At 48.8% G+C, this 22,327-nt stretch overlaps 1 protein-coding gene across 1 annotated transcript in view; it reads left to right on the top strand.

Annotated features, from left to right (window-relative positions):
- The window catches only part of LOC149325446 (solute carrier family 41 member 3-like), a 78,455-nt gene that overhangs the window by 26,356 nt on the left and 29,772 nt on the right, over positions 1-22,327 (top strand). The window contains exons 7-8 of the mRNA XM_089564289.1: positions 3,693-3,766; positions 21,925-22,205. Coding sequence (XP_089420415.1) covers positions 3,693-3,766; positions 21,925-22,205 — 355 coding nt within the window. The remainder of the gene's footprint in view (positions 1-3,692; positions 3,767-21,924; positions 22,206-22,327) is intronic.

Here is a 22,327-nt window from a genome sequence, read left to right as displayed (position 1 = left end):
AAAGATCAGAGAGATCAAATGTCGCACAGATGTTTACAAAACCTCGTTCTTTCCACGGACGATCAATGAGTGGAACAGGCTACCAGCCAGCCGGCGTCACTGAGTGCTGCACGGATTGGACTGGATTGGAAAACATTTATTTCGTCAAGAAGAGCTTGGTGATCGGAGGGCCGTGTTAGGTGGCCGCTAGTCCGTGACTATTGGCGACCTTGTTGGCCCACTCGACGGCCCGGACTTGCGTCTTCGGGTCTGAGCTGGTCAGCACAGCCTCCCACCCCTCGATAGAAGGGATCTGTACTAGCTCCGCCGGAGGCGGCTTTTCCCTACAGTCCCATAAGATGTGGTCGTAAGTGGCGCGTTCGCCACAGCGGAAACGTTGTGGTTCGTATTGAGAGGGGTACATGAGCGACAGTAGCGCGGGATTCGTCAGGGAGCGCGTCTGAAGCCGTCTCCCCGTGGTTTCATGTGCTTTAGACAGCGTTTTAGCCGGAGGGGGACAAACTCGCCTGCTCAAGGTGTAATGGTGGGTAATGTCATGAAAAGAGGTCATGCCGTCTCTCGTAAACCCCGGATGAAAAGGCGAGCTCCCTGCCCGGTTGACGAAACCTCGGGCTTTATTGTGAGCTGCCTCGTTCCCCGGATTGTCCGAGTGGGATGGCACCCAAATTAGTTCGACCTCTCTGGGAGGTTGGGCTGCTTTTGCAAGAATGCTGAGGGTGGTGGGTGTTATTCGGCCCCTCGCGAAATTGCGAACGGCGAATTTGGAGTCGCTAAAAATATCAGCGGTGGTATTAGTTATAGCTAAAGCTATTGCCGCCGCCTCCGCGATCTCAGAGGAGCTTGTTTGGTAGTCGCGTCAGCGAGCAGTCCGTCGAAAAGAAGAGGTGGTTTTCTTGATATACACTGCAGAAACAGTGAAGACTGCATACCTATTTATGAAGCGTGCAACGTCATCACCAAGAATCCTAGCAAATTTACCCGGGAAAACATTGAAGCCGGAGCCATAGATAGCATAGGTGACATGTGCATCGCGAAACCGTCTGTTGGATTATCTCGAAAAGAACTAGATTATCTGAGAAACTGTTCAAATTGTTTGTCCTCCTGCGCTTGCGCAATGTATCGCGACGTCGCGTATATTTAACGCCCTGTGATTCGCAATAAACTGTTCTAAGTTACCGCTCGTGTGTGTCCTTGCTTGTGCCTGTTCTGGTTTATGATTTATGGCTTATGGGGTTTAACGTCCCATAGCGACTAAGGCTATGAGAGCCGCCGTAGTGAAGGGCTCCGGAAATTTCGACCACCTGGGGTTCTTTAACCTGCACTGACATCGCACAGTACATGGGCCTCTAGAATTTCTCCTCCAAAGAAATTCGAGCCGCCGCGGCAGGGATCGAACCCGTGTCTTTCGGGTCAGCAGCCGAGCACCATAACCATTGAGCCACCGCGGCGGCCTTCGTTGGCCTCTGCGCGATAGGACGAGGCTATCGCCGGAGCCAAATGTCCCTGTTCTGCTCCTGCGCTATTTTTGTTTGACACGCGCTACCAACAAGCCCAAACTGCCCCCTTAATAGATGATCTCACAGCTATCATTACTGAGTGCGCCGTAGAGCTAGGCGGTAGGATGGTTCGACAGGATACCGGCAAAATATCCCGGGAGACGAAAGATCTGATTAAGAAACAGCAAAGCATAAAAGTGCCTAACCTTGCATACAGAACAAAATTGGCTGTGCTATCAAAGTTAATAAACGCAAGGTAGCCGACGTAAGGAAGTTTAATAAGTAGATAATCGAGCATGCCCAAAGGAACGCACGCAGCCTAAAACCAGTGAGGAGGAAAATAGGCATATCTAAAGCCTGATGTAAGAGACGAAGAGGGTGATGTCATTCTCAATATGGACAGTATACTTAAAGTAGCACCAAAGTTCTAAGGAAATCTACTCACTAGCCATTGTAATTAGAATGTTAATGAGAGAAGTAGTAGCGCACAGGAATGGGACACCCTGCCAGTAACTAAGCAGGAAAGAAAGCACCAGGAGCAATGCAAAGGGGGATAGCACTTGGTGAGGGTCGGCTAATAGCAGATTTGTTGAAGAATGCAGGGGAGATTGCGCCGGGGAAAATATCCACCCTGTATACGCAATCCCTTATGACCCTGACCGAGCCTTAAAGCTTGGATGAAGGCTAACATTATTTTAACTCCTAAGGAGACGTCAAGGACCGAAAAATTCCACACCGATAAACCCACAGTCTGTTGCCTACAAGAAAAATCCATCACAAAAACTCTCTTTGCACCCCATTCCTTGGTCGATCTCCCTGTGTGGGCATGCACCGCTGTCCGAGGTTAACAACACCTGCAAGATATTTACTAAGGTATTGGCTAATAGAATGAGGACAGCCTTAGGCTTCCTTCTACCAAATCAATAGATAGGCGTTTCTAAAGTATACTCGAAAATAGACGCTATTCAGAATACCAATCAGGAGACAAAGAAATGCGAAGAATACAGCCAACCCGAATATATAGCCTTAATTGATTACGAGAAAGCATTTGACTCAGTGAAAGCCCCAGCAGTCACAGGCCTTGTGAAATCACTGTGTAAAACAGTCTTATGTGAAAATACTGGATGGCATCTATAATGATGGTTTTGTAATCATAGTCTTCCATAAAGTCAGCAACAAAATTGCAATAAGTAAGGCTGTTAGCCAGGCAGGCGCGATCTCGCCACTGCTATTCAACACGTGTTTACAGGAGGTGTTCCGATGCCGGGATTCTGAACAATTGGGAATAAGAGTTAATTGAGAATATCCAAGTAATTTTCCATTCACTAATGACATCGCCCTGCTAATTCACACTAGCGATGCACTGCAAAGAATGTGCTAGAGAGGTATAGCTTATCAGTGGGTCTAAAATGAACATGCAGAAAACAAAAGTAATGTTCAACAGTGGAAGAGCGCAAAGGAAGAGCGAGGTAGCGATGTGCTGGAAGTGGTAAGGCAATACGTCTATTTAGGACAGGCAGTGTACTCACCTATGGGGCAAACGCATGGAGGCTTACGAAAAGGATACAAGACAACTCAGCAAGCTATGGAAAGAAAAATGACAAGTTAAGGGACCGAAATCGCGCCGTGTGGGTGAGGGAACAAACGCAGGTTAATAAGTTCCTAGTCGAAATAAATAGCATGAAATGGGTTTGGGCAGGCTATGTAATGTGAAGGCAGGGTAACCACTGGTTCTTGGCGTTAACGGAATGGATTTCATCAATAGGCATAACTAGCAGGGTCGGCAGAAAGTTAGGTAGGTGGATGAGACATGCGTTTACTCCGATGCGATGGCCTCAGCTGGCAAATGACAGGGTTATTTGAATAGACATTGGAGACATCATTGCCCTGCAGTGCGCGTAATCAGACTGATGAAGATGAGTTCGTAGAGCAGCGGGGAATAGTTTTTGAATTTAGGAATGGGCAGTTCAGGCTAACGTGAGCCTGCAGTTTCTGCGAGAAGGTTCACACCGGCTCCACGAACTTGGAGTTAAGGAGGAAGGAATATCCCTTCCTCTATAACTAGGAAGGGCAAGAAATCCTCCAGAAGAACTGGTTACTTGTGAAAAGGCAGAAGCGTCTCGTTTAAGAAGTTTTTAACCGACGCCACGACAAAGAGCCATGTTCCTAAAAGTGAGCGCACGTTTCTCGTACCAGCTTCGGCGGATACATCCTGGACTACGCAGTGGACAAATTTCCTCCAATCGCCTTGCACCTCTCCTCTGTCAACGGTAAGATATTATGCCACACCTGATGACATGTTGCTCGTGGGTGCGTTTGTAACGTGGCTGGCAGTCCAAGTAGAATACTCCTGGAGCGGGCATATGTGTTTAATGGGCCGCTGTGCTTTTGCGACCATGAAATGCGCTTCAGAGATCCTTAAATATGCTGCTTTGCTTTAAAGCTGTTCAGGCTATTAGAGGCGAAGGGAGTTAGCGGGAGTATCGTGCAGAACAAAATGAACACATCACGTACTCCAGAGCTGCGATCGAATACAGCCAGAGAATGGCAGCTCCAATACTGGCCCTATTTTGCAGAAGACGCCCACAGCCAATTTTCACGATTACAGTATCTCTGCTGTTACTTCGATTTTTTTTTTTTCGCGTACGATACTGAACGCATACGTCTAGGCGCCGGCAGGTGCATTTCACTGCGAGATATTGCAACATTGTTGAGAAACCAAGTTTTTTGCTGTTGAGGAAAATCTAGAACAGGAGGCTTGTCTGTGGTGTGCGCTGACAGTGTCCAAACTTTTATGCAATGCTTTTCCTTACTCTATGCTGTGCTGTGGCTAAGGAAACTTCTCTGAGGTGGCAGCATGTGGAAAAGCAGCTTTTTTTAGTTACGCTTTATATTTGGCTAATAGATGAGAACCGAATGCGGTTTCACCCATCGGCGTAAATATCATTCTATACACCTGACCACCTTTATTTGTGCGGAGCGAAGTTTGGAAGGAATCTAGCTTATCTTTTTTTTTGAGACAGACCAAAGCAGCGCCTTTGCTTTTATGTGACGAATTATTATTGCTTCAGATGAGCCCTATTTTTGCTGTGGCGATTCAATTGTTCCTCTGCCATTGGTCCCTGTTCTGGTGTATAGACTGCATGGGATGACGTCACGCTCGTCGTGGCAGAAACACGCCCATGACGCCGCTAGTAAAACTGCGGCACACGCGTATGCTACTTTGGAGGCCGGCCGCCAACGTGCTTAACACCCCTGATGACCTTAATCTGCGCTGCGTCAGTCCCGGAAAAGAAACTCTGCGATGGTTGCGTAATAAATAGACGAAGCATGGTCCCTATGAGTAAGCCGGACTGGCTGTGAGTGCAGTTGTCCGACTAGCCGCGGTGCCACTTACTGAACGGCCGTGCTTCTGATTAGGCTGTTGCTTTCCAATGTAGGGTTGCGCTCATCGTACCTGATGGCACAGCCTTACAAAATACAGATTCTGCTGCAAGATTCTTGCGTGGATGGCCTTCCCAACTAGTCGGCTTCTGCTCGCGCGACGAACCAGCTCGGCGAGTCTCGTCATAGAGCCAGCGCGCCGGCCAGTTGGGCACGCCTAAGCGAACTGGTTGGCGAAATCAACCACAGCAGAATCATGACGCTTTTAGTTACTTTAAATGTACCCAAATGGCGGCCACTGAGCGAACGCCCACATCTGTTGTGCGGATTGCCTTTCGGCGAGGTGAGCGAGAGCCTACCCCTTAAAGCATTAACTGAAAGAGGGCAGTTTTTGCGAAGAAGTGCAAGAGCCCAGCAATTATAGAGATCTTAATTTGGATTATAACGGCGCCTGCTTCTAAATCCTACTTGTAACCGCTGCAGGCGTGGCAGTTTTGGCATTATAGTTGACCCGTTTAGGTCACGCATGCCGGCCGAACGCCATACAGTTACAGATGCAGCCGTAAAAGCAGGCCGACCTACGTTCGAATAAATCAAGTGGAGGATTCATGGACATCAATTTTCATTGTGGGGGAAGCGTAGAATATTGTAAAGCACCGTTATAGACATATTTAAGGTGGTCTGGGCGTCCGCTTCGGCTGTGGGAGGTGGTTGGTTCGAAACCCACCGCCGGACACCCACCGGTAAAAATGGGTACAAGCCACCCCCGGCCCGGCGCCCGGCTCTTCAGGCGTGTGCGCTTGGAGGAAGCTCCGTAAACCCCGCTGCGCCCCTTCGGGGGCAAGCTAGTTTCTTGCACTCAGCCTGCAAAGGTGGTTCGTGTTTCACTGCGAAGTGAGGAGTTCCGACTCAAAACTCGTACGCTCTAACCAGCGTGTCTCAAGACAAACACTGTAAGCGATCCTTCGTTTCGAAGAGAAAACTTCAGAGTATCACAGCTGACTAGACATGCCGGTTTTTCCGGCTGTCTGACTTGCGAGACAGCCGTAAACCCCGCTGCGCCCCTTCGGGGGCAACCTAGTTTCGAGCACTCAGCCTGCAAAGGTGGTTCGTGTTTCACTGCGAAGTGAGGAGTTCCGACTCAAAACTCGTACGCTCTAACCAGCGTGTCTCAAGACAAACACTGTAAGCTATCCTTCGTTTCGAAGAGAAAACTTCAGAGTATCACAGCTGACTAGACATGCCGGTTTTTCCGGCTGTCTGACTTGGCTGTCTGACTTCCGGCTGTCTGACTTCATTTTGCCGGTGCATAGCAAGACGTTTTTTTTTTTTAGTTTGTAAATCGCTCCCATCGAGCAACAAATCAGCAGGACTGGATGAAATACCAAATTCTTTTCTAAAGCATTACGCAGAACAGATATCGGCATTTCTGACTAACCTTTTCTAGTTATCGCTAGATTCAGGTGAAATACGAAAAACTATGGCGCACGGCACGTGTTGTCCCAGTTTACAAAAAAAGATGAACCGTTATCTGTCGCGAATTATCGACCAATCTCGATCACGAGTACGTGCTGTAAAATGCTGGAACACATTGTAGCATCATATATTCTGCAACAGTTAGAAGGAAACACGGTATTATCTGAATTTCAACATGGTTTTCAAAAAGGGCTATCAACTGTCACACAACTGCTATCGACTGTGCATGAACAGGGATGTGTGTTAGACGCGAACGGTCAACTCGATGTGTTGTTTCTAACTGTTGTTTAAACTGGAATGTATTGGTATTCCTCAAAGTATTGTCCCCTGGATCAAGGCCTACGTTAGTGATACGAAAGAATACGTCACCATCAGGAACTGTTCGTCTCGGATGTTAGATGTTACTTCTGGTGTGCCTCAGGGAAGTGTCTTGGGCCCGATCCATTTTTAGTTTTCATCAGTGACCTGTTAGATGTTATTCCTGCGCAGGATTCTGCCCGATTATTTGCCGACGGCTGTTTTGTGTTTAAAGAAATTACGTGCACAAAGGATCAAGAAATATTACAGGATACTTCAGAAGCTATTTCCCACTGGTGTACAAATTGGTGTATGCAGTTAAACACTGATAAAACGGTACTTTTAAGAGTAACAAAGAAAATAGCCGGTGTTCCTTCACATATCAGCTTAACAACAATAATATCGTAGAGGTGGAGTCATATAAATACTTAAGGGTTACGTTTACAAATAAATTAACTTGTCAAAACACATATCAGAAACTTCTGCTGCTGCACTTCGCCAAATGTGGTTTCTTAAGCGAAAACTTAGAAATTCTCCTGCCAGTACTAAGCGTTGCCTATAACAATTGCGTAGGTGGCGCTGCAAGCAGCCGTCTCGAACAGATGCACGTTCGCATCGCTCCGACTTTTTGAAGTTTTTGGCCCGGACGTTTTTGGGCTAGACTCCCAAAAAATAATGGGCCACCCCCATCGTGTTCCTCGCCACCTGTGGACGACGGTTTCAACGCTTCCGCGTCAACGACTACCCCAGGAAACGATCCGGATGCATCGGATACGCCTACCGCCGAAGCCGCCAACATGGCTTCGCAGCAGCCTCGGCAAGACGCCGCGGTAACATCGTTTTGCAGTGGCACAGATAACGCGGCCAAACCTGACGCCTTGCTCGGCGCCGACGAAAGCATGGCAGATGACGAAGCCATTCAAGTGGTTGCGACGATACCTGTCTCCAACCCACTCTCTGTTCTTTCCACGGAAAACAAGCCGGGAAGCGCCGCTTCCGAGGTAGGATCTTGCACTTTTCCGTTTTAGAAATTTTCCAAGCAATCTAGGATGGGGTCAGGCACCTCGCGGATGGCTCAAGAAAGCACTCGCTTTGAGAACAAACGACACGGCGTAAAACATGCCCACTCGCATATAGCTATAAATGCTCGCTTCACGGATGCGCATTATCGATCGCTAGGCTGTGCCTCAGCGTCCATAGTCACCCCTATGGGCAGAATCGATCACTTGGCTGATAATGAACATACTGAAGAAGATGATTGGCAGCCTGTTAGGCGAAAGAACAAGGCCGCAGCCGCCGATCCAATCAGTGTTAAATACACTGTGATAATTAAGCTAACCTCATCTGGACAACTAGGGACACTCCCCGCACACTGGCTGCACGAAGCTGTTGCTAATGAGCTTCGTAAAATTCATTTTCACTCTGGCTTTCAAGTACGGCCTCTTGAACGAAGCAAATCAGTTTGCTGTCGACATATCGCATATGCATGCCAGAGACCATCTGATTGGACTGCAGTCTCTCCTAATTTCTGGAAAGGAGACATCTATCCAAGCTTAAGAAACCATACGCCCCGGCCAGATCCGCGGGGTCATTTATCGTGCCAACGGGTTAACAAGCGAACAGCTCATGGCCAACCTCACGTGCTACTCGTGCAGGATAATAAACGCCACGCCTATGGGCAAGAACGGAGCAGCTCTAATCACGTTTCAGGGCTCCAGACTTCCCCGAAAAATTCATCTGCACAGCATACTCCTTCCGGTGACACCTTATCACCCGAAGTCTATCATATGTGAAACCTGTCTCAAAATCGGACCCAGGGCAATTTCGTGTCCACTAGTCGACCAACGTCGATCCTCGTACTGCGGTCGCCTTGCACATGGAAACCTCGAGGTTTGTCCGACGGAACCACTATGCCGCAATTGCAGAGGTCCCCACGTAGCCACGGACCCAAAATGCCCTGCTCTGCGGCAGGCCACAAAAACCTTGAGGAATGGCATTTTCCGTCGTATCCGAGTATCGCGACGAAAAGAACGCAAACAACAAGCCGAGATTCTACGTGGTAACCAAACGGTGTCGATGACGGCGCACAAGAGCCCTGTCAGTACACAGCAATCAGCCTCGGAGTCAATTGTGCTTGTTAATCAGGACTTTCCTCCACTACAGTCAGCCGATGCAGAAGACACGAGACAGCGAACATAAAACTAAACGGCAAGGCGCGCACAAGCCCTCCACACAATCTGAGAGCAATAGTCAAAGGAATGCCACCTCAACTCTAACCGCAGTTTTTGAGCATACCGCGACGGCACCAAAGCAAGCGCGCATTCATCGGGTTTGCGCTGAAACACTCCGTGATACGCAACGCAGCGCGCAAACGAATCTTGCAAAAGATAGCGCGCGTACGCTACACTTAGATGAAAACCAGCTCACGCGCATTATCGAACTGGTCACTGCCGAGGTGATCAAGCGTATGCTCCCACTCTTGGGAATGTCACCGGTTTCTCCGAATCAAGAGCCCGAAATTGGGCACACATCATCTTCACTTCCGCGTACCTTTCAGTTTAATAATGGCAGGAATTAGCGCGAAACCACTTGACATTTTTGCGTCGGACTCTCCTATATGGTTCTTGCAATGGAACTGCCGGGGAATCTGTCGCAAACAAGCCGAACTTCAGAGGAGAGTGTCCATCACGCCAACGCCTCCTCTAGCTGTCCTGCTTTAGGAGACTGGCATTAATAAGCCCAATCTAATAGGGTACAAACCTTACTGCACCCCTTCCATAGAGCACCGGCGTCCCGTTCCAGGATCGCGATCTGTGCCTCCAATAGCCAATGGGCAGGCATGCGTTCTTGTTCTGTCGCGCACGGCCCACACTGAACTAGATACTTCCGCGTGGTGCACGCAGACGCAGGAGGTAGCGGGAGTACGCCTTAGCTTAGATGGCGACCAACAAGCCTTAGTTTTTTCAATCTATGCGCGATCATTCGGTACTACGACATATCGAGTAGATATGTCTTTTGTAGAACACTTTTTAAGGATATATCCCCAGGATCGCGTTGTAGTTGGGGGTGATTTTAACGCCATGCACAGCAGCTGGGGATATCATCACTCAGATGCTAGGGGAAGGCACCTTTGGCAGCAAATTGTCAGAGCGAAACTGACCATAGCCAACGACCTCACGCTACCTACTCGCCTTGGCCAGCACAAAGGTCAACAAGACACTTCCCCCGACTTGACACTAGTGTCTCATCCCAGTGAGATCCTATGGTCGAGGGCTGATGATGACATGGGCAGTGATCATTATCCCGTGGTGGTCTCATGGGCTCCTCGAGGGCGAAAGTCATTACAGCGGCAACAACGCCGTCGAATAGAGGAGCACGTCTCATGGGACGATTTTCGTAGAATGCTCGGTACGGTGAACGCTCCCACAGGGTTAGACGAGCTCATTACTCAGATCAGCGATGCCAAGAAGAAAGCTACAACGAAGCTTTCAGTCAAGTTTGATGCCCCAAAGCCGGATTCCCACCTTTTGAATCTGTGGAATCGTAGGCTTCGGGCTCTCAAGGCGTATCGCCGATCAGGCCGGACACCCCATCGGAGGCGTGCTCTCACTCGCATCAGTCAAGAAGTTGAGAAGTATACTCTGCAGCTCGCTCTCCAAGACTGGCAGCTGCTGCGCCACTCACTCAATGGAGCATCTAACTTATCGAAGGCCTGGCACATATTTCGAGCTATCCTTGGATGCAAGAAGCCAATTTCCCCTGCCAATGCATGGCCTTGAAATTGAATGTCTCCCCGGCGAAGTTAGCTATACAAGCAGGGAAGGTATTTTTTCCCCAACCTGAAAATGTAGATGCCTTGCCTGCGGACCCCGTATCAGGTACATCAAACGATTACGACGTTCCCTTCACATTAGACGAACTGGAGGCAGCTCTGTATGACTCCAATCACAATAGCGCCCCAGGGCCGGATGATATACGCTACTCAACACTTCTGAACCTTCCCAAGTCACATAAAGTTGCCCTCTTGAAAGAGATGAACAAGTACTGGGCCAACGGTGATCTTCCTCTTGCCTGGAAGAAGTCAGTGGTAATACCAATTCGAAAACCTGGCAAGCCAAGTCGACCATTACAAGACCTGAGGCCAATATCGCTGACGTCCAACCTTTGTAAGGTCATGGAACGTATGGCTCTAAGAAGACTTGAATGGTACTTAGACAAGTACAACGTCCTGTCCCCTATGCAAGTAGGTTTTTGTCGAGGGCTCTGTGCCCAAGACATTCTCAGAAGGCTTTATAACGACGTTCTCGCATACCCTAGCAGCGCACAGCTCCGAGTGGTTGTTGGGGTAGACGCCGAAAAGGCGTTTGATTCCGTGCCCCACTCGACCATACTTCGCCGGCTACAGGAAGTGGGGATAGGCGGCAACCTCTAGCGCTTCGTGAAAGCCTTTCTTGCAGAAAGAACTTTCTCAGTAATGGTTGGAGATACTCAGGGTGAATGGCAACATCACAAAACAGGTGTCCCCCAATGCGCTGTCATATCACCGGCTCTTTTTAACATTGCTATGTCAGGTCTCCCGCCAATGCTGTCGTCGATATCCGATCTTAATTTTGCCGTGTATGCGGACGATATAACGTTGCAGAGCAAGAACTAGCCCTACAAACAGACCTTAATGCCGTCCATGAATACATCAAGGAGTGTGGAATGGAAACCTCTCCCGAAAAAACCGAGTATGTGGTTGTCTTAAATGGTTCGCGAGTACGAGCCGAGGCCGAACGCAAACTTAACTCTCCTCATTTAGGGCACTTAGTAATCTGCCGGAAACAAACAATCCGTATACTCGGCATGCTTATTGACGAGGATGGAGGAGCCAAAGGCTGGCTTCATAACACGATGCATAGCTGCCATCAGGCTTTACACCTTATGCGCCGCGTCTCTGCGCGTGGATGGGGAATCAAGGAGGTGGGGCTCCGTCAGATTACCCTGGCACTCATAACATCAAAAATCCTGTACGCATATTCGTACATGCGGCTTAACGCAACCCAACGCCTTCAGCTTGAGCGAATCAATCGCAAGGCGATGCGCCTGGTTACTGGTCTGCCGCAGTACTGCCCAGTAGTGAACCTACACGCATGCAGCAAAATCAATGCCCTACAGGATCTGGCAGAGCAGCAATCGCTAGCCCAGCGAGTCCGGCTCTCCACAACGGCAGCTGGCCGACAGATCCTGCGGGCGTTAGGCTACAGCGTTGACAACTTAGAGCCACTTTCGTCCGCTGCCCCGCCATGGGAACTGATCGACTTAGTAGATGGTTTGCCATTACCAAAGAATATGAGTTCGGCTAATCCTCAAAGGCGCAAAGCTGCCGCCAAACGGCACGAGAAGACATCATACAAGTTAACCCAGGAAGGAGCCATCCAACTATACACATACGCCGCTCAGTTTCAACATTGCGCCGCTATAGCTTGTCACGATTCTGTGTCAGATACCTCTGTAGTTCAACGGCTTTCCGAGGAACACGCCGTCACCAATCTCGAACTCATTGCCATACGACTTGCCATTACTCGAATAGTAGAAAGACAAGATCCAGCTCCTTGCACCTACCATGTTTACACAGATTCACAAGCAGCGTACACCGCCTGCCGCGCAGGGGGTGCTGACTATGCCGTTCTCAACACTATTAGAACAGAAGCCCGTCGCCTGCGAGAGGAGGGCTACACTGTCATTATCAAATGGATTCTTGCACACGAACGAATCACTGGAAACGAAAGGCACACCAGGCAGCGCGCACAGCAGCTCTTTCCGCACCTTTGCCTGGATCCACAATCGTTTCCGCTTCTTGGCCCCCTGATGACGTTGCGCACCCGTCGTCGCCCCATATGGATAGGGCGGAGACATGGCATCGCCCACAACGCTATTGTCGCAGCATACTCCAGCACTTGGCCAACCCTGAGCAACTATATCGCCGTCCACATAGCGCATTAAGGAGAGTGGAGGCAGTGCTCCTTCGCCGAGTCCAGACCGGCCAGCTTCTATCACCAGCGAAGTTGCACCTCATAAACCCGCGCTCATACCCGACTCCTCAGTGCCCGACGTGCCCTGTCAGAGGCACGGTCGAACATCTCCTGTGGAGCTGCCCTACCTTTGACGCAGTACGGGAGAGAGCACTCAAGTCCCTGGGCGGGCTTCGACCTGGAACCCTGCAGGAATGGGTCGATCCGCCATCGCACATCGGGTCATCAGACGCACTCCGGCTCTGGAGAAGTTTTCTTTCCTACTACAAGGAAGATGAAGGGCCAGGCCATCACTTCGCGGAGCCGACCTCGGGACGACACTACCTCGAGGAAGAAGCGGACACCGGTCCCCAACCCGCGCTCCGACCTTCACCCCCACTCCCATCCTCACCCCCACCCTTAACCACTCCCCCACCTTAACCTCCATGAAGCACCTTAGTTCTGCCGCAAGGTATCGGCCTACGAAATGCAGAAATAAAGACGTTAAAAAAACAACTGCGTAAGAGCTAAACCTGAGTATGCGGCGGTTGTATGAGACCCCCATAATAAAAAAGATATCATACAACTCGAGCGTGTGCAAAGAAAAGCTGTGCGATTTATATTTGGTAAATATAGAGGACACGACTCACCATCTACGCTTATGAAATAACAAAACGTTCACACCCTAGAATCCCGAAGGAAGGTTAGTCGCCTCATCTTGCTTCATCACTGCCTGCAAGGAAAAATAAAAATGAAGTTGCCTAGTTGCGTCAAAGCTCATTATACGAGAAGAACCAGACATACACAGGAACACTCACTGGCACCAATTTTCGCCCGCACAAACACATTTAAAAATAGTTACTTCCCTAGAACTGTATCCGAATGGAATGCATTACCTTCTCATACTTTTCTGTCCAGAAATTTTTTAGCAGAGTTGGAACGTCATCTCTTTATTTTACGAGTTTGGTTTGTTTTGTGTTGCGATGCTTGTCTATATCTCCAATTCTGAATGATTTTTAGAAGTACTGAAAGGTGGGCAAGTTGGTTATTACTATCCATGGTAAAACAACGCGGAAAAAACACGAGGACGGAACAAACACGACAACACGAGCGCTGACTTTCAACTGACGATTTATTACGCACATGTGTACATATATAGCATTCCCCCCAAACACTAAACAGAACAAAAAAAAAACACTGCATCATCACAGAAAATATTAAAACTACATATCTACAAATGCATGCTCCAAAAGGTGATTTCGCGGTTAGCCAGTGATAATGAGGGCCTACTAATGCACCCCCTTTGTCAATGTGATATGCCTCTACTATTTCCCTTACTATCTGATCCTTATGTTTGAAGATGACGGATGTCTGATGAAGCAATGGGGCGCACGTGTGCTCAGGTTGCCTGCAGTGAAGCGCCAAATTCGAACCGGCTGCCTTGTCCAAGGAATTATGGTGCTCCCTCAGGCGTTCGATTAGACATCTCCCAGTCTGGCCAACATACCACCCACCGCAAGAAAGGGGAATCTTATAAACAACACCCTCGATGCACTCAACCCTCCTCTCTACGTGTGCTGTGGTACAACCACCACCGATCCTCCTTCCTAGTAGGGCCTCTCGCTTCCACGCATTTTCACACCGTCTGAAGAAAGTGGGACGAAAATTTCAAATTGATGTGGTATTTTCGTCTCGCAGAAAATTAAGCAACATTTGCCGAGCAGTGCAGCGGAAGCGAGAGGCCCTACTAGGAAGGAGGATCGGTGGTAGTTGTACCACAGCACACGTAAAGAGGAGGGTTGAGTGCATCGAGGGTGTTTATAAGATTCCCCTTTCTTGCGGTGGGTGGTATGTTGGCCAGACTGGGAGATGTCTAAACGAACGCCTGAGGGAGCACCATAATTCTTTGGACAAGGCAGCCGGTTCGAATTTGGCGCTTCACTGCAGGCAACCTGAGCACACGTGCGCCCCATTGCTTCATCAGACATCCGTCATCTTCAAACATAAGGATCAGATAGTAAGGGAAATAGTAGAGGCATATCACATTGACAAAGGGGGTACAGCATGCATTAGTAGGCCCTCATTATCACTGGCTAACCGCGAAATCACCTTTTTGGAGCATGCATTTGTAGATATGTAGTTTTAATATTTTCTGTGATGATGCAGTGTTTTTTTGTTCTGTTTAGTGTTTGGCGGGAATGCTATATATGTACACATGTGCGTAATAAATCGTCAGTTGAAAGTCAGCGCTCGTGTTGTCGTGTTTGTTCCGTCCTCGTGTTTTTTCCGCGCTGTTTTACCATGGATCTGAATGATTGTCTGACTTATTATTTTTTTTCTCTATGCATATGCTTGTCATTTCTTGTATTCCAAAAGGTTTGTAGGTGCCCCTCCTGCTAGGACCATGCATGGTCTGCAGTATTTCAAATAAATAAATAAATAAAGACTACATAGAGAACGTTTCTGACGGTATCAAGAAAGTTTCAAGCCTGCCGAGGGGAGATCTGCGGTTATGCTGATTGTTATAGTCTAATTTTTGCGTTCACAAAAAACTTTCCGTAAATACGTAAGCTTGTCCGAAATTTATGGGTGTGACTGCAGCGTGCTCATCTTGGTAGAAAAATTCGTAATGATGAAAAGGTACCGAGAGTAGGTACGAAGGAATGTGCTGCGGTGGCTCTTCAGTTGTAACTTTAGAATACTGCACGCAAGGTCACAAGATGGAATCCTAGCAGCGTCGATCGCATTTTGATAGATGAGATGTCATCAAACGAGCGTGTGCTGCGCAATGCTAAAACACTTTTAAGATCCCCAAGCGTTCGATATTCAATCGAAGCCCACCCCACGACATCTGTGCCGATGTGTGGCTTTGGAACGTTAAGCCCACATACCATACCATACCATACCATAGCATACCATACCATACCATACCATACCATACCATACCATACCATACAATACCATACCATAGCATAGCATAGCATAGCATAGCATAGCATACCATACCATACCATACCATACCATACCATACCATACCATACCATTGAAGATCTGGGTTAAATTGGCTTTACAAGCTATATTTTTCTACGAGCGCCTATGAAACTAAGACATCCAGAGCTTGTGGTTTTTAAGAATCACCCACATACAAGAACTTCTCTCCTTGCACTCCTCTTTCCTTCGTGTGCTACCACTTGTCTAAGAAATGAGGGCAACATCTTTTACCCTGTCCTATATGCGCTGAGGGCATCCCTCCTTCCCTCTTCCTGTTTAGGAAGTTTTCCACCGTATTATATATTTAACAAAAACGGTTGGGTGATGTTCGCCTCCTTGCGCAAATAAACCCATTTGGATAACATCAGACATGAACGACAGCTGCAACACTGCACGATTCAGACCCCACTGACGACAAACGCCACATATCCAGGAGCAGAAACTGCCTCATGGAGCTGTCTATGCAAATTGAAAACGCTGTGGCTGACTGCTATGCACGTAAGAAATTAACGTGTGTTTTATAATGCGTGGTCATGAATGCTGCGAGTTTCAAGCTTTTCTTAATTATTTGGTCGAAAGCTGTAATCCTTTCTTCGTAAATACTGTCCGCAGATAAAGAACGATAATGCGTGCACAGGAAAGGGGAAAAAAGGCTCTATTATCCTTGGCTGAAATGGAAGATCGTGGAGCTACATATTCATGTTGGTTAAAGGAATAAAGAGGACAAAGTGATATTCGTCTGTATACACAGAATACTGCGTTCTTGTGACAGATGACGTGAACGCATCATTATGCTGCAGAAGGTCGTTCACTCGTCATCTGGCATTCAGGCACCCTTCACATTTCTGTCCTCAAGCGCACGTGCAACCCGACGGAACCACCCATTAAACATTGTTATAATGGAGTAATTACTCATTGGCATCCACCCGAGCGCAGCCATACGGCTACAAAGGAAAGCTATACAGCTTTCTCAGCCTCATCCTTTCTCAGCTTTGTAGCCGCATGGCTGCGCTCGGGTGGATGCCAATGAGTAATTACTCCATTATTACAAATCTACTCCACCTTGGGGGATTCCCCTAAACATTTGACTAACACTTAAACATTGTTCCTTTCAAACCACGTATAGATTGATTTAAATATTCTTTTTTCCCTCTAACTGTTGAAATTTGGAATGGATTGGACGGCACACTTCACTTATTGCCAATTGAAGAGTTTGTTGTTCAGTTGCCTGACAATTTGACCTGTTGATCTATTTTAATACTTCTGTGTTATCTATTTGTATGCTACCCATGTTACTTGTTTTTACTAACATATGTACCCACTCCTGCTATGTCTCTCCTCTGCGACAGCAGTATTTGTAAAAAAATAAATAAATAAAATACAGCAATTTTGCTTAAAACGGAGATTTTAAAGCTACAACAGTCCAAAAAATGAAATAAAGATATCGGCCCCACCGGTTGTTTTCGCCAGTAACGCCTTATAAGACAACAGCTTCTTGGTAGTCTATCCCTAGGTTCGGCCAAAATGCAATTTATTTGCACATGCAAATCACAGAGTCGTTCTAGGTTTTCACGGTACGGGTTTGAATGGAACGCCAGCAAAGTTTTTGGATGCAGTTAGTTGAGAAAAGAAGATCCGTCTTTTGCAGCGAAAGAAAACAGCCAGGAGGTGCCCCAGGCTCAGTTCTTACGGAACTTACATTCGTCGTCGTCATCTGCAGCCTCACTACACCCACTGCTGGATAGATGCCTCTCCAATATCTGCAGCCACCCTAACTCCGAAAACTTCTTAATTTCATCTGCCCATCTAACTTTCAGTCGCCCTCTGCGATACTTGCCTTCTCTTGTAATCCATTCTATTTTTCTTAACGACCATTGGTTATCTTGCCTTTTCATTACATGCCCTAACCATGCCAATTTCTTCCTCTTGATTTCGACTAGGATGTCATTAGCCCTCGTTTGTTCACTGGCCCACTCTGCCCTCTTCCCGTCTATAACGTAATACCTATCATTTCTCTTTCGTAGCTCGGTGTGTTGTCATTTAGTTGAGTCCTTTTAACTATCCGCCACCTTTCTGCCCATAGGTGAGCACAGATGAGATGCATCTGCTCTACACCTGTCTCTTGAGGGATATTGGCATACTACCATTCACGATATGAGAGATCCTGCCAGATGCGCTCCACCGCCTTCTAGTTAAATCGCTTTCGAGATTCGGAAGTAGACAGATTTAATCCCTTACCACTTTCCGCACCTGGCTACCAATTTTAAACTGCTGTTCCCCTCCCGGACTATTGAACATTGCTTTGGTTTTCTGCATATTAACTTTTAGACGCACCTTTCTGTTCTTCCTGTCTAACACATTGGTCACGCTTTACAGTTCATCGCCTGAGTGACTTAGCAAGGCAATGTCACTAGGGAATCACAAATTACTAGACTAAATCAAAATAAGATGGCTCATCCTCAATATCTCAAGGACGGGGAAGCTCCTGGCCATATTTTGTCCTGCGTCCCCGCCGCAGCGATGGCGGTTTGCATACATCCCCGCGGCAAGCTTACCTACCATCTGTCATTAATTTACGCCACCAGTTACGTGGCGTGAGCTAATGACAGAGATAATGGCACATTATGGGTGTTGAAGGCTCAATGAGTAGAAATGAAAGTTGGCGTGTACCGATGGGCTACCACGTTCTACGAGGGGCGTTCATAAGGTTCGTAATGTTGGCATGAAGGAACACAGGTAACGAAACGAGTCTTTAGTGGGAGTTTTATCTTCCTCGACATATTCCGCTCCCGAGTCTACGCACTTTTGCCATCAATAAAAGCCGTGCCGTCGGCAGTCTGTCCTGTGTTTTTCATAATCATTCTGAGAGTTCAGAAAGAGCTCCACTTGAGCAATTACATCTTCCTTTCCCGCGCAGTGTTCTCTTCATGCGAGGGAAGCGGATGAGTCGCTAGATGAGACGTTAACAGGGGAGTTGCAGCAAAATTTCATAGCCAAATGATCCGGCGCGTGTAACCGCCACCTGCTCTGAGTCAGCCGTGGTTTCGTGGAGCAGGCGGACGCCTTCGTGAGAGCGCGGCACCCTTCGTTATGAGCATGTTGTTGCGGGGTTCGTGAAGTGAGCCTACACCCATTTTCCTTTTGCAGCATTTCTTACACAGATATTCTCCGGTCAGCAAGACCCATAACTTCCATATGTGCAGCAATTTGTGCTACGGAAAGGAGCCGGGCTAGTCGTTACACGGTTTTAGTGAAAACAGCGCGAAAAAAATGGGAGAGCCAAGAGAACAAGCAAACACAAACACAGTGTCTGTTTCCTCACTTCGCTGTCCCGTTTTTTTTTTTTCGTGCCCTGTTTTTCACTATCAGCAGCATGTAATTGCCAACTGAGCGACGGTCGAGCACTCTGTTCTTGGTGTCGAAGCTTGTCTGACCGGGGTGAAATTGTCTGAGCCATTTGAAGTATCATGAGATACGGCATTGTCACCGCACACCGCCACCAGCTCGTCATGAATCTTCTTGACGTCGAGCCCTTTGAAATAAGAAAAGCACATTACCCCATGTGCTTCACCTTTTGCTATTGGTGGTGCCATTATTCTTTTGATGCTGTAGCGGTGTTTCGTGGTACTCTACTGATGACCATTTCTACATTCAGCTAAAGCTAGAAAGACGCACATTCATTTTTATGTCTATAGGATCCGTGTGTTATAAATATACGCTACTGTTAATACGAACTTTATGAGCGTCCCTCGTAATCACGAAAAGAGTGCAAAAAGGCGGAGCTTTTAGAGGTTAGAAAAGAAAAAAAAGTGAAGCACAAGTCTCGCCATCATCGGCAGAAATCGGAAGTAGAATTCGAGCGTCAACACCTATTTTTGGGCGCGAATCTCAGAGGCTACGTTGCCCCGATGTTCACTTCATTACAATGCCAACAGAAACATATCAGTCTGCATAGCTAGAAGGGTCTCCATAGCTAGAAAAAAAAAACAGTCTTCTTTTACTCAGAGGAACAATCAGGTGGTGGTGGTGGTGGTGGTGAAAAACTTTAATCAAAGAGAGCTTGAGGGTTAAAAAAAAAAAAACCCTGCTGCATGGTCGGTATCCTTAGTCCGGGACACCGCATGACGAGGCCCCGTCTCGCGCCCGCTTGACCAGAGCCCTTTGGGACTCCAATGTGGAGCAGTTGAGGAGGGCAGTCTCCCATGCCTCTCGGGTGGGGGTGGGGGAGGGGGGAAGGTGAGGATTCTGAGTACATGCCCACACCATGTGAAAGATATCGCAGATCTCTCCACAGTGTGGGCAGCGCCCATCTGTGTTCGGATCGAAGTGTTTTACTATTGCAGGACAGAGAAGGGTTCCTGTCTGCAGGCGCCGCAGAGTTCGCTCCTCCGCCTTACTCAACCCCTTGGCAGGTGCCGGGTAGAGACGGTGGCTGTCGCAATAATAAATTAGGATTTCGCGGAACCGCAGAAGCGGTTTATGAGCTTCTGAGCCATGAGAGCTAGGATGAGGAGCCCGGTGTGTGAGCGCTCGGGCGGCCGCATCAGCGGCCTCATTGCCTCGTAGACCCTGGTGGCCAGGAGCCCAGATCACTTTTGTGCGAGTTGGATCGGCGAGAGCGCGTCTTAGAATTTGCGAGGCAAGAGGTGATATTTCGCCTGCAAGATAATGTTCACAGGCCCGGCGAGAGTCTGTGATAACCGTTTTCGATTTTGGATCGGCGGCAGCGAGAGCTATTGCGACTTCCTCCGCTCGTGTTGAATTTGGGGCCCGAAAAGATAGCCCATCGACATTCATTCCCCGGTGGACTACGGCAGCCGTGAAGAATCCCGCGGGCGACGGCCCTGTGATGTCAACGTAATAGACGCCTTCTTTATAGCCATATTGCCTCTCAAGCGTGCGAACCCGCGCTTGTCGTCTGCCTTCATGTGAAGCCATGTCCATGTTACGCGGGAGCGGAGCGACCAAGAGCATGTGGCGCCACAGCACCGGGATGTTCTCCGTCCCCTCTGGTATGCATGTGTGTTGGATGTGTAAGCGGTTTAGCAGGCGGCGCCCAGGCACCGTCTGCGATAGCCGCGTATATTGGTTCACGAGGTGGGCCTCCCGCAACTCCTGATAGGAGTTTACCACTCCCAACGCCTTCAGTTTGGCGTTGGAGGTAGCCACCGGGAGGTCCAGTGCTCGCTTTGTTGCCTTCCTGATGATGGCGTCAATGCGCTCGTCTTGTTGTTTGGTGGTGCGTATGTACGGCACGGCGTAGAGGATCCGGCTGGTCACGAAGGCATAGGCGAGCCGTAGCGCGTCCCTGCCCCGCAGACCACCCCGCTTGTTGGAAACACGGCGGATCATGCGCCCTACCTGTTCACCTATGCTCTTGAGTTTCGCTATAGTAGAGTCCGGCCTAAGTTTGTTATTGATGAACAGACCCAGGATCCGGAGCTCCGCCACTTCTCTGATGGGACCGCCCGACAGAGATATGTGTAGAGACGTGTTGTCCTTGTGGTTTGTCCTGACGTGTAGAAGCTCTGATTTGGCGGGAGCACATTGGAGACCACAGTCGGCAGCATATGCTTCGACTATGGAGGCGGCCTGCTGAAGGCGGTCCTCCATCTCCCCAAGGCTCCCCTCGGTGGTCCAGATTGTAATGTCGTCTGCGTAGAGTGCGTGTTTTATGCCATCCACCTGAGCCAGTCGGCCGGGCAGGTGCATCACTATTATGATACATTCCAGCGGCTAAAAAGACACGGACCAAGGTAGACGAGACAGGACTACCGGCGTTCGTCCTGTCTCGTCTACCTTCGTCCGTGTCTTTTTAGCCGCTGGAATGTATCATAATAGTACTACCAACCAACTAGCCCAACTTTCTACGCTTAATGACAGGTGCATCATGGCGATGTTGAAAAGGAGCGGTGATAACACCGCCCCCTGTGGTGTACCTCGTGTACCCATAGAGTACGGGCCGTATTCCTCGTCCTCGATCCGGAGGAGTGCCTGACGCGCAGAGAGGAAGTCTCTGACATAGGCGAAGACCTTCGCCCCGCAGTTAGTGGTGTTCAAGTTAGAGAGTATGGTGGCATGTTTAACATTGTCAAACGCCCCCTTAAGATCGAGGGCGAGAATGGCCTTGTCGTTTTGTTGCATGGCTGTGGGTCGTATTATGTCCCTGTGTAGTTGGAGTAGGACATCCTGTGCAGACACAGGTGGAGGAGGGTGGTACAATAATCTCTCGGTAGTGTTGATGCAGAACAAGAGCTGCCCTGCCGTTTCGTCCCGCCTTGGCGCAGCTCTGGGAGGGAACCTGGCCGCCGTGTTCTGCTGCAGCCTGTCCAGCCACCTGAACCGCGGGTCGAGCCGGGGCTGCCTTCCCTCGGGCGAGCGACTGTGCGTGGGGCCGTTGCAGATGTACTACCAGGGTGGAGACATGGCCGCCGTCGCCTTTGTCCTGCTGGGTGTCGTGGTGCCGGGCCAGACGCTGTTCGCTGTGCTCTCCAAGGTGCTGCGCTTCGGCCGCGTCTCCATGAGCATCGCTTTCTTCGCCGCCTACATCACGGCCTCGATAGCGCAGGCAGGTATTCCGAAGAGAAGTGCCAGTGGAAGCTGCCGCATGAAATATCTTCCCGAAAACTACTTTCCTGAACAAGCGGCCGCATTGAGGAAAGGAAACGTGCTATGCTAAGCGTTTCTCGT

The sequence above is a fragment of the Amblyomma mixtum genome, chromosome 10, assembly GCF_055824585.1.
Source record: "Amblyomma mixtum isolate Tamu chromosome 10, ASM5582458v1, whole genome shotgun sequence".
Taxonomy (NCBI): Eukaryota; Metazoa; Arthropoda; class Arachnida; order Ixodida; family Ixodidae; genus Amblyomma; species Amblyomma mixtum.
Note: the sequence above shows the minus strand (reverse complement) of the source record. Positions and strands in the feature narration are given on the sequence as shown.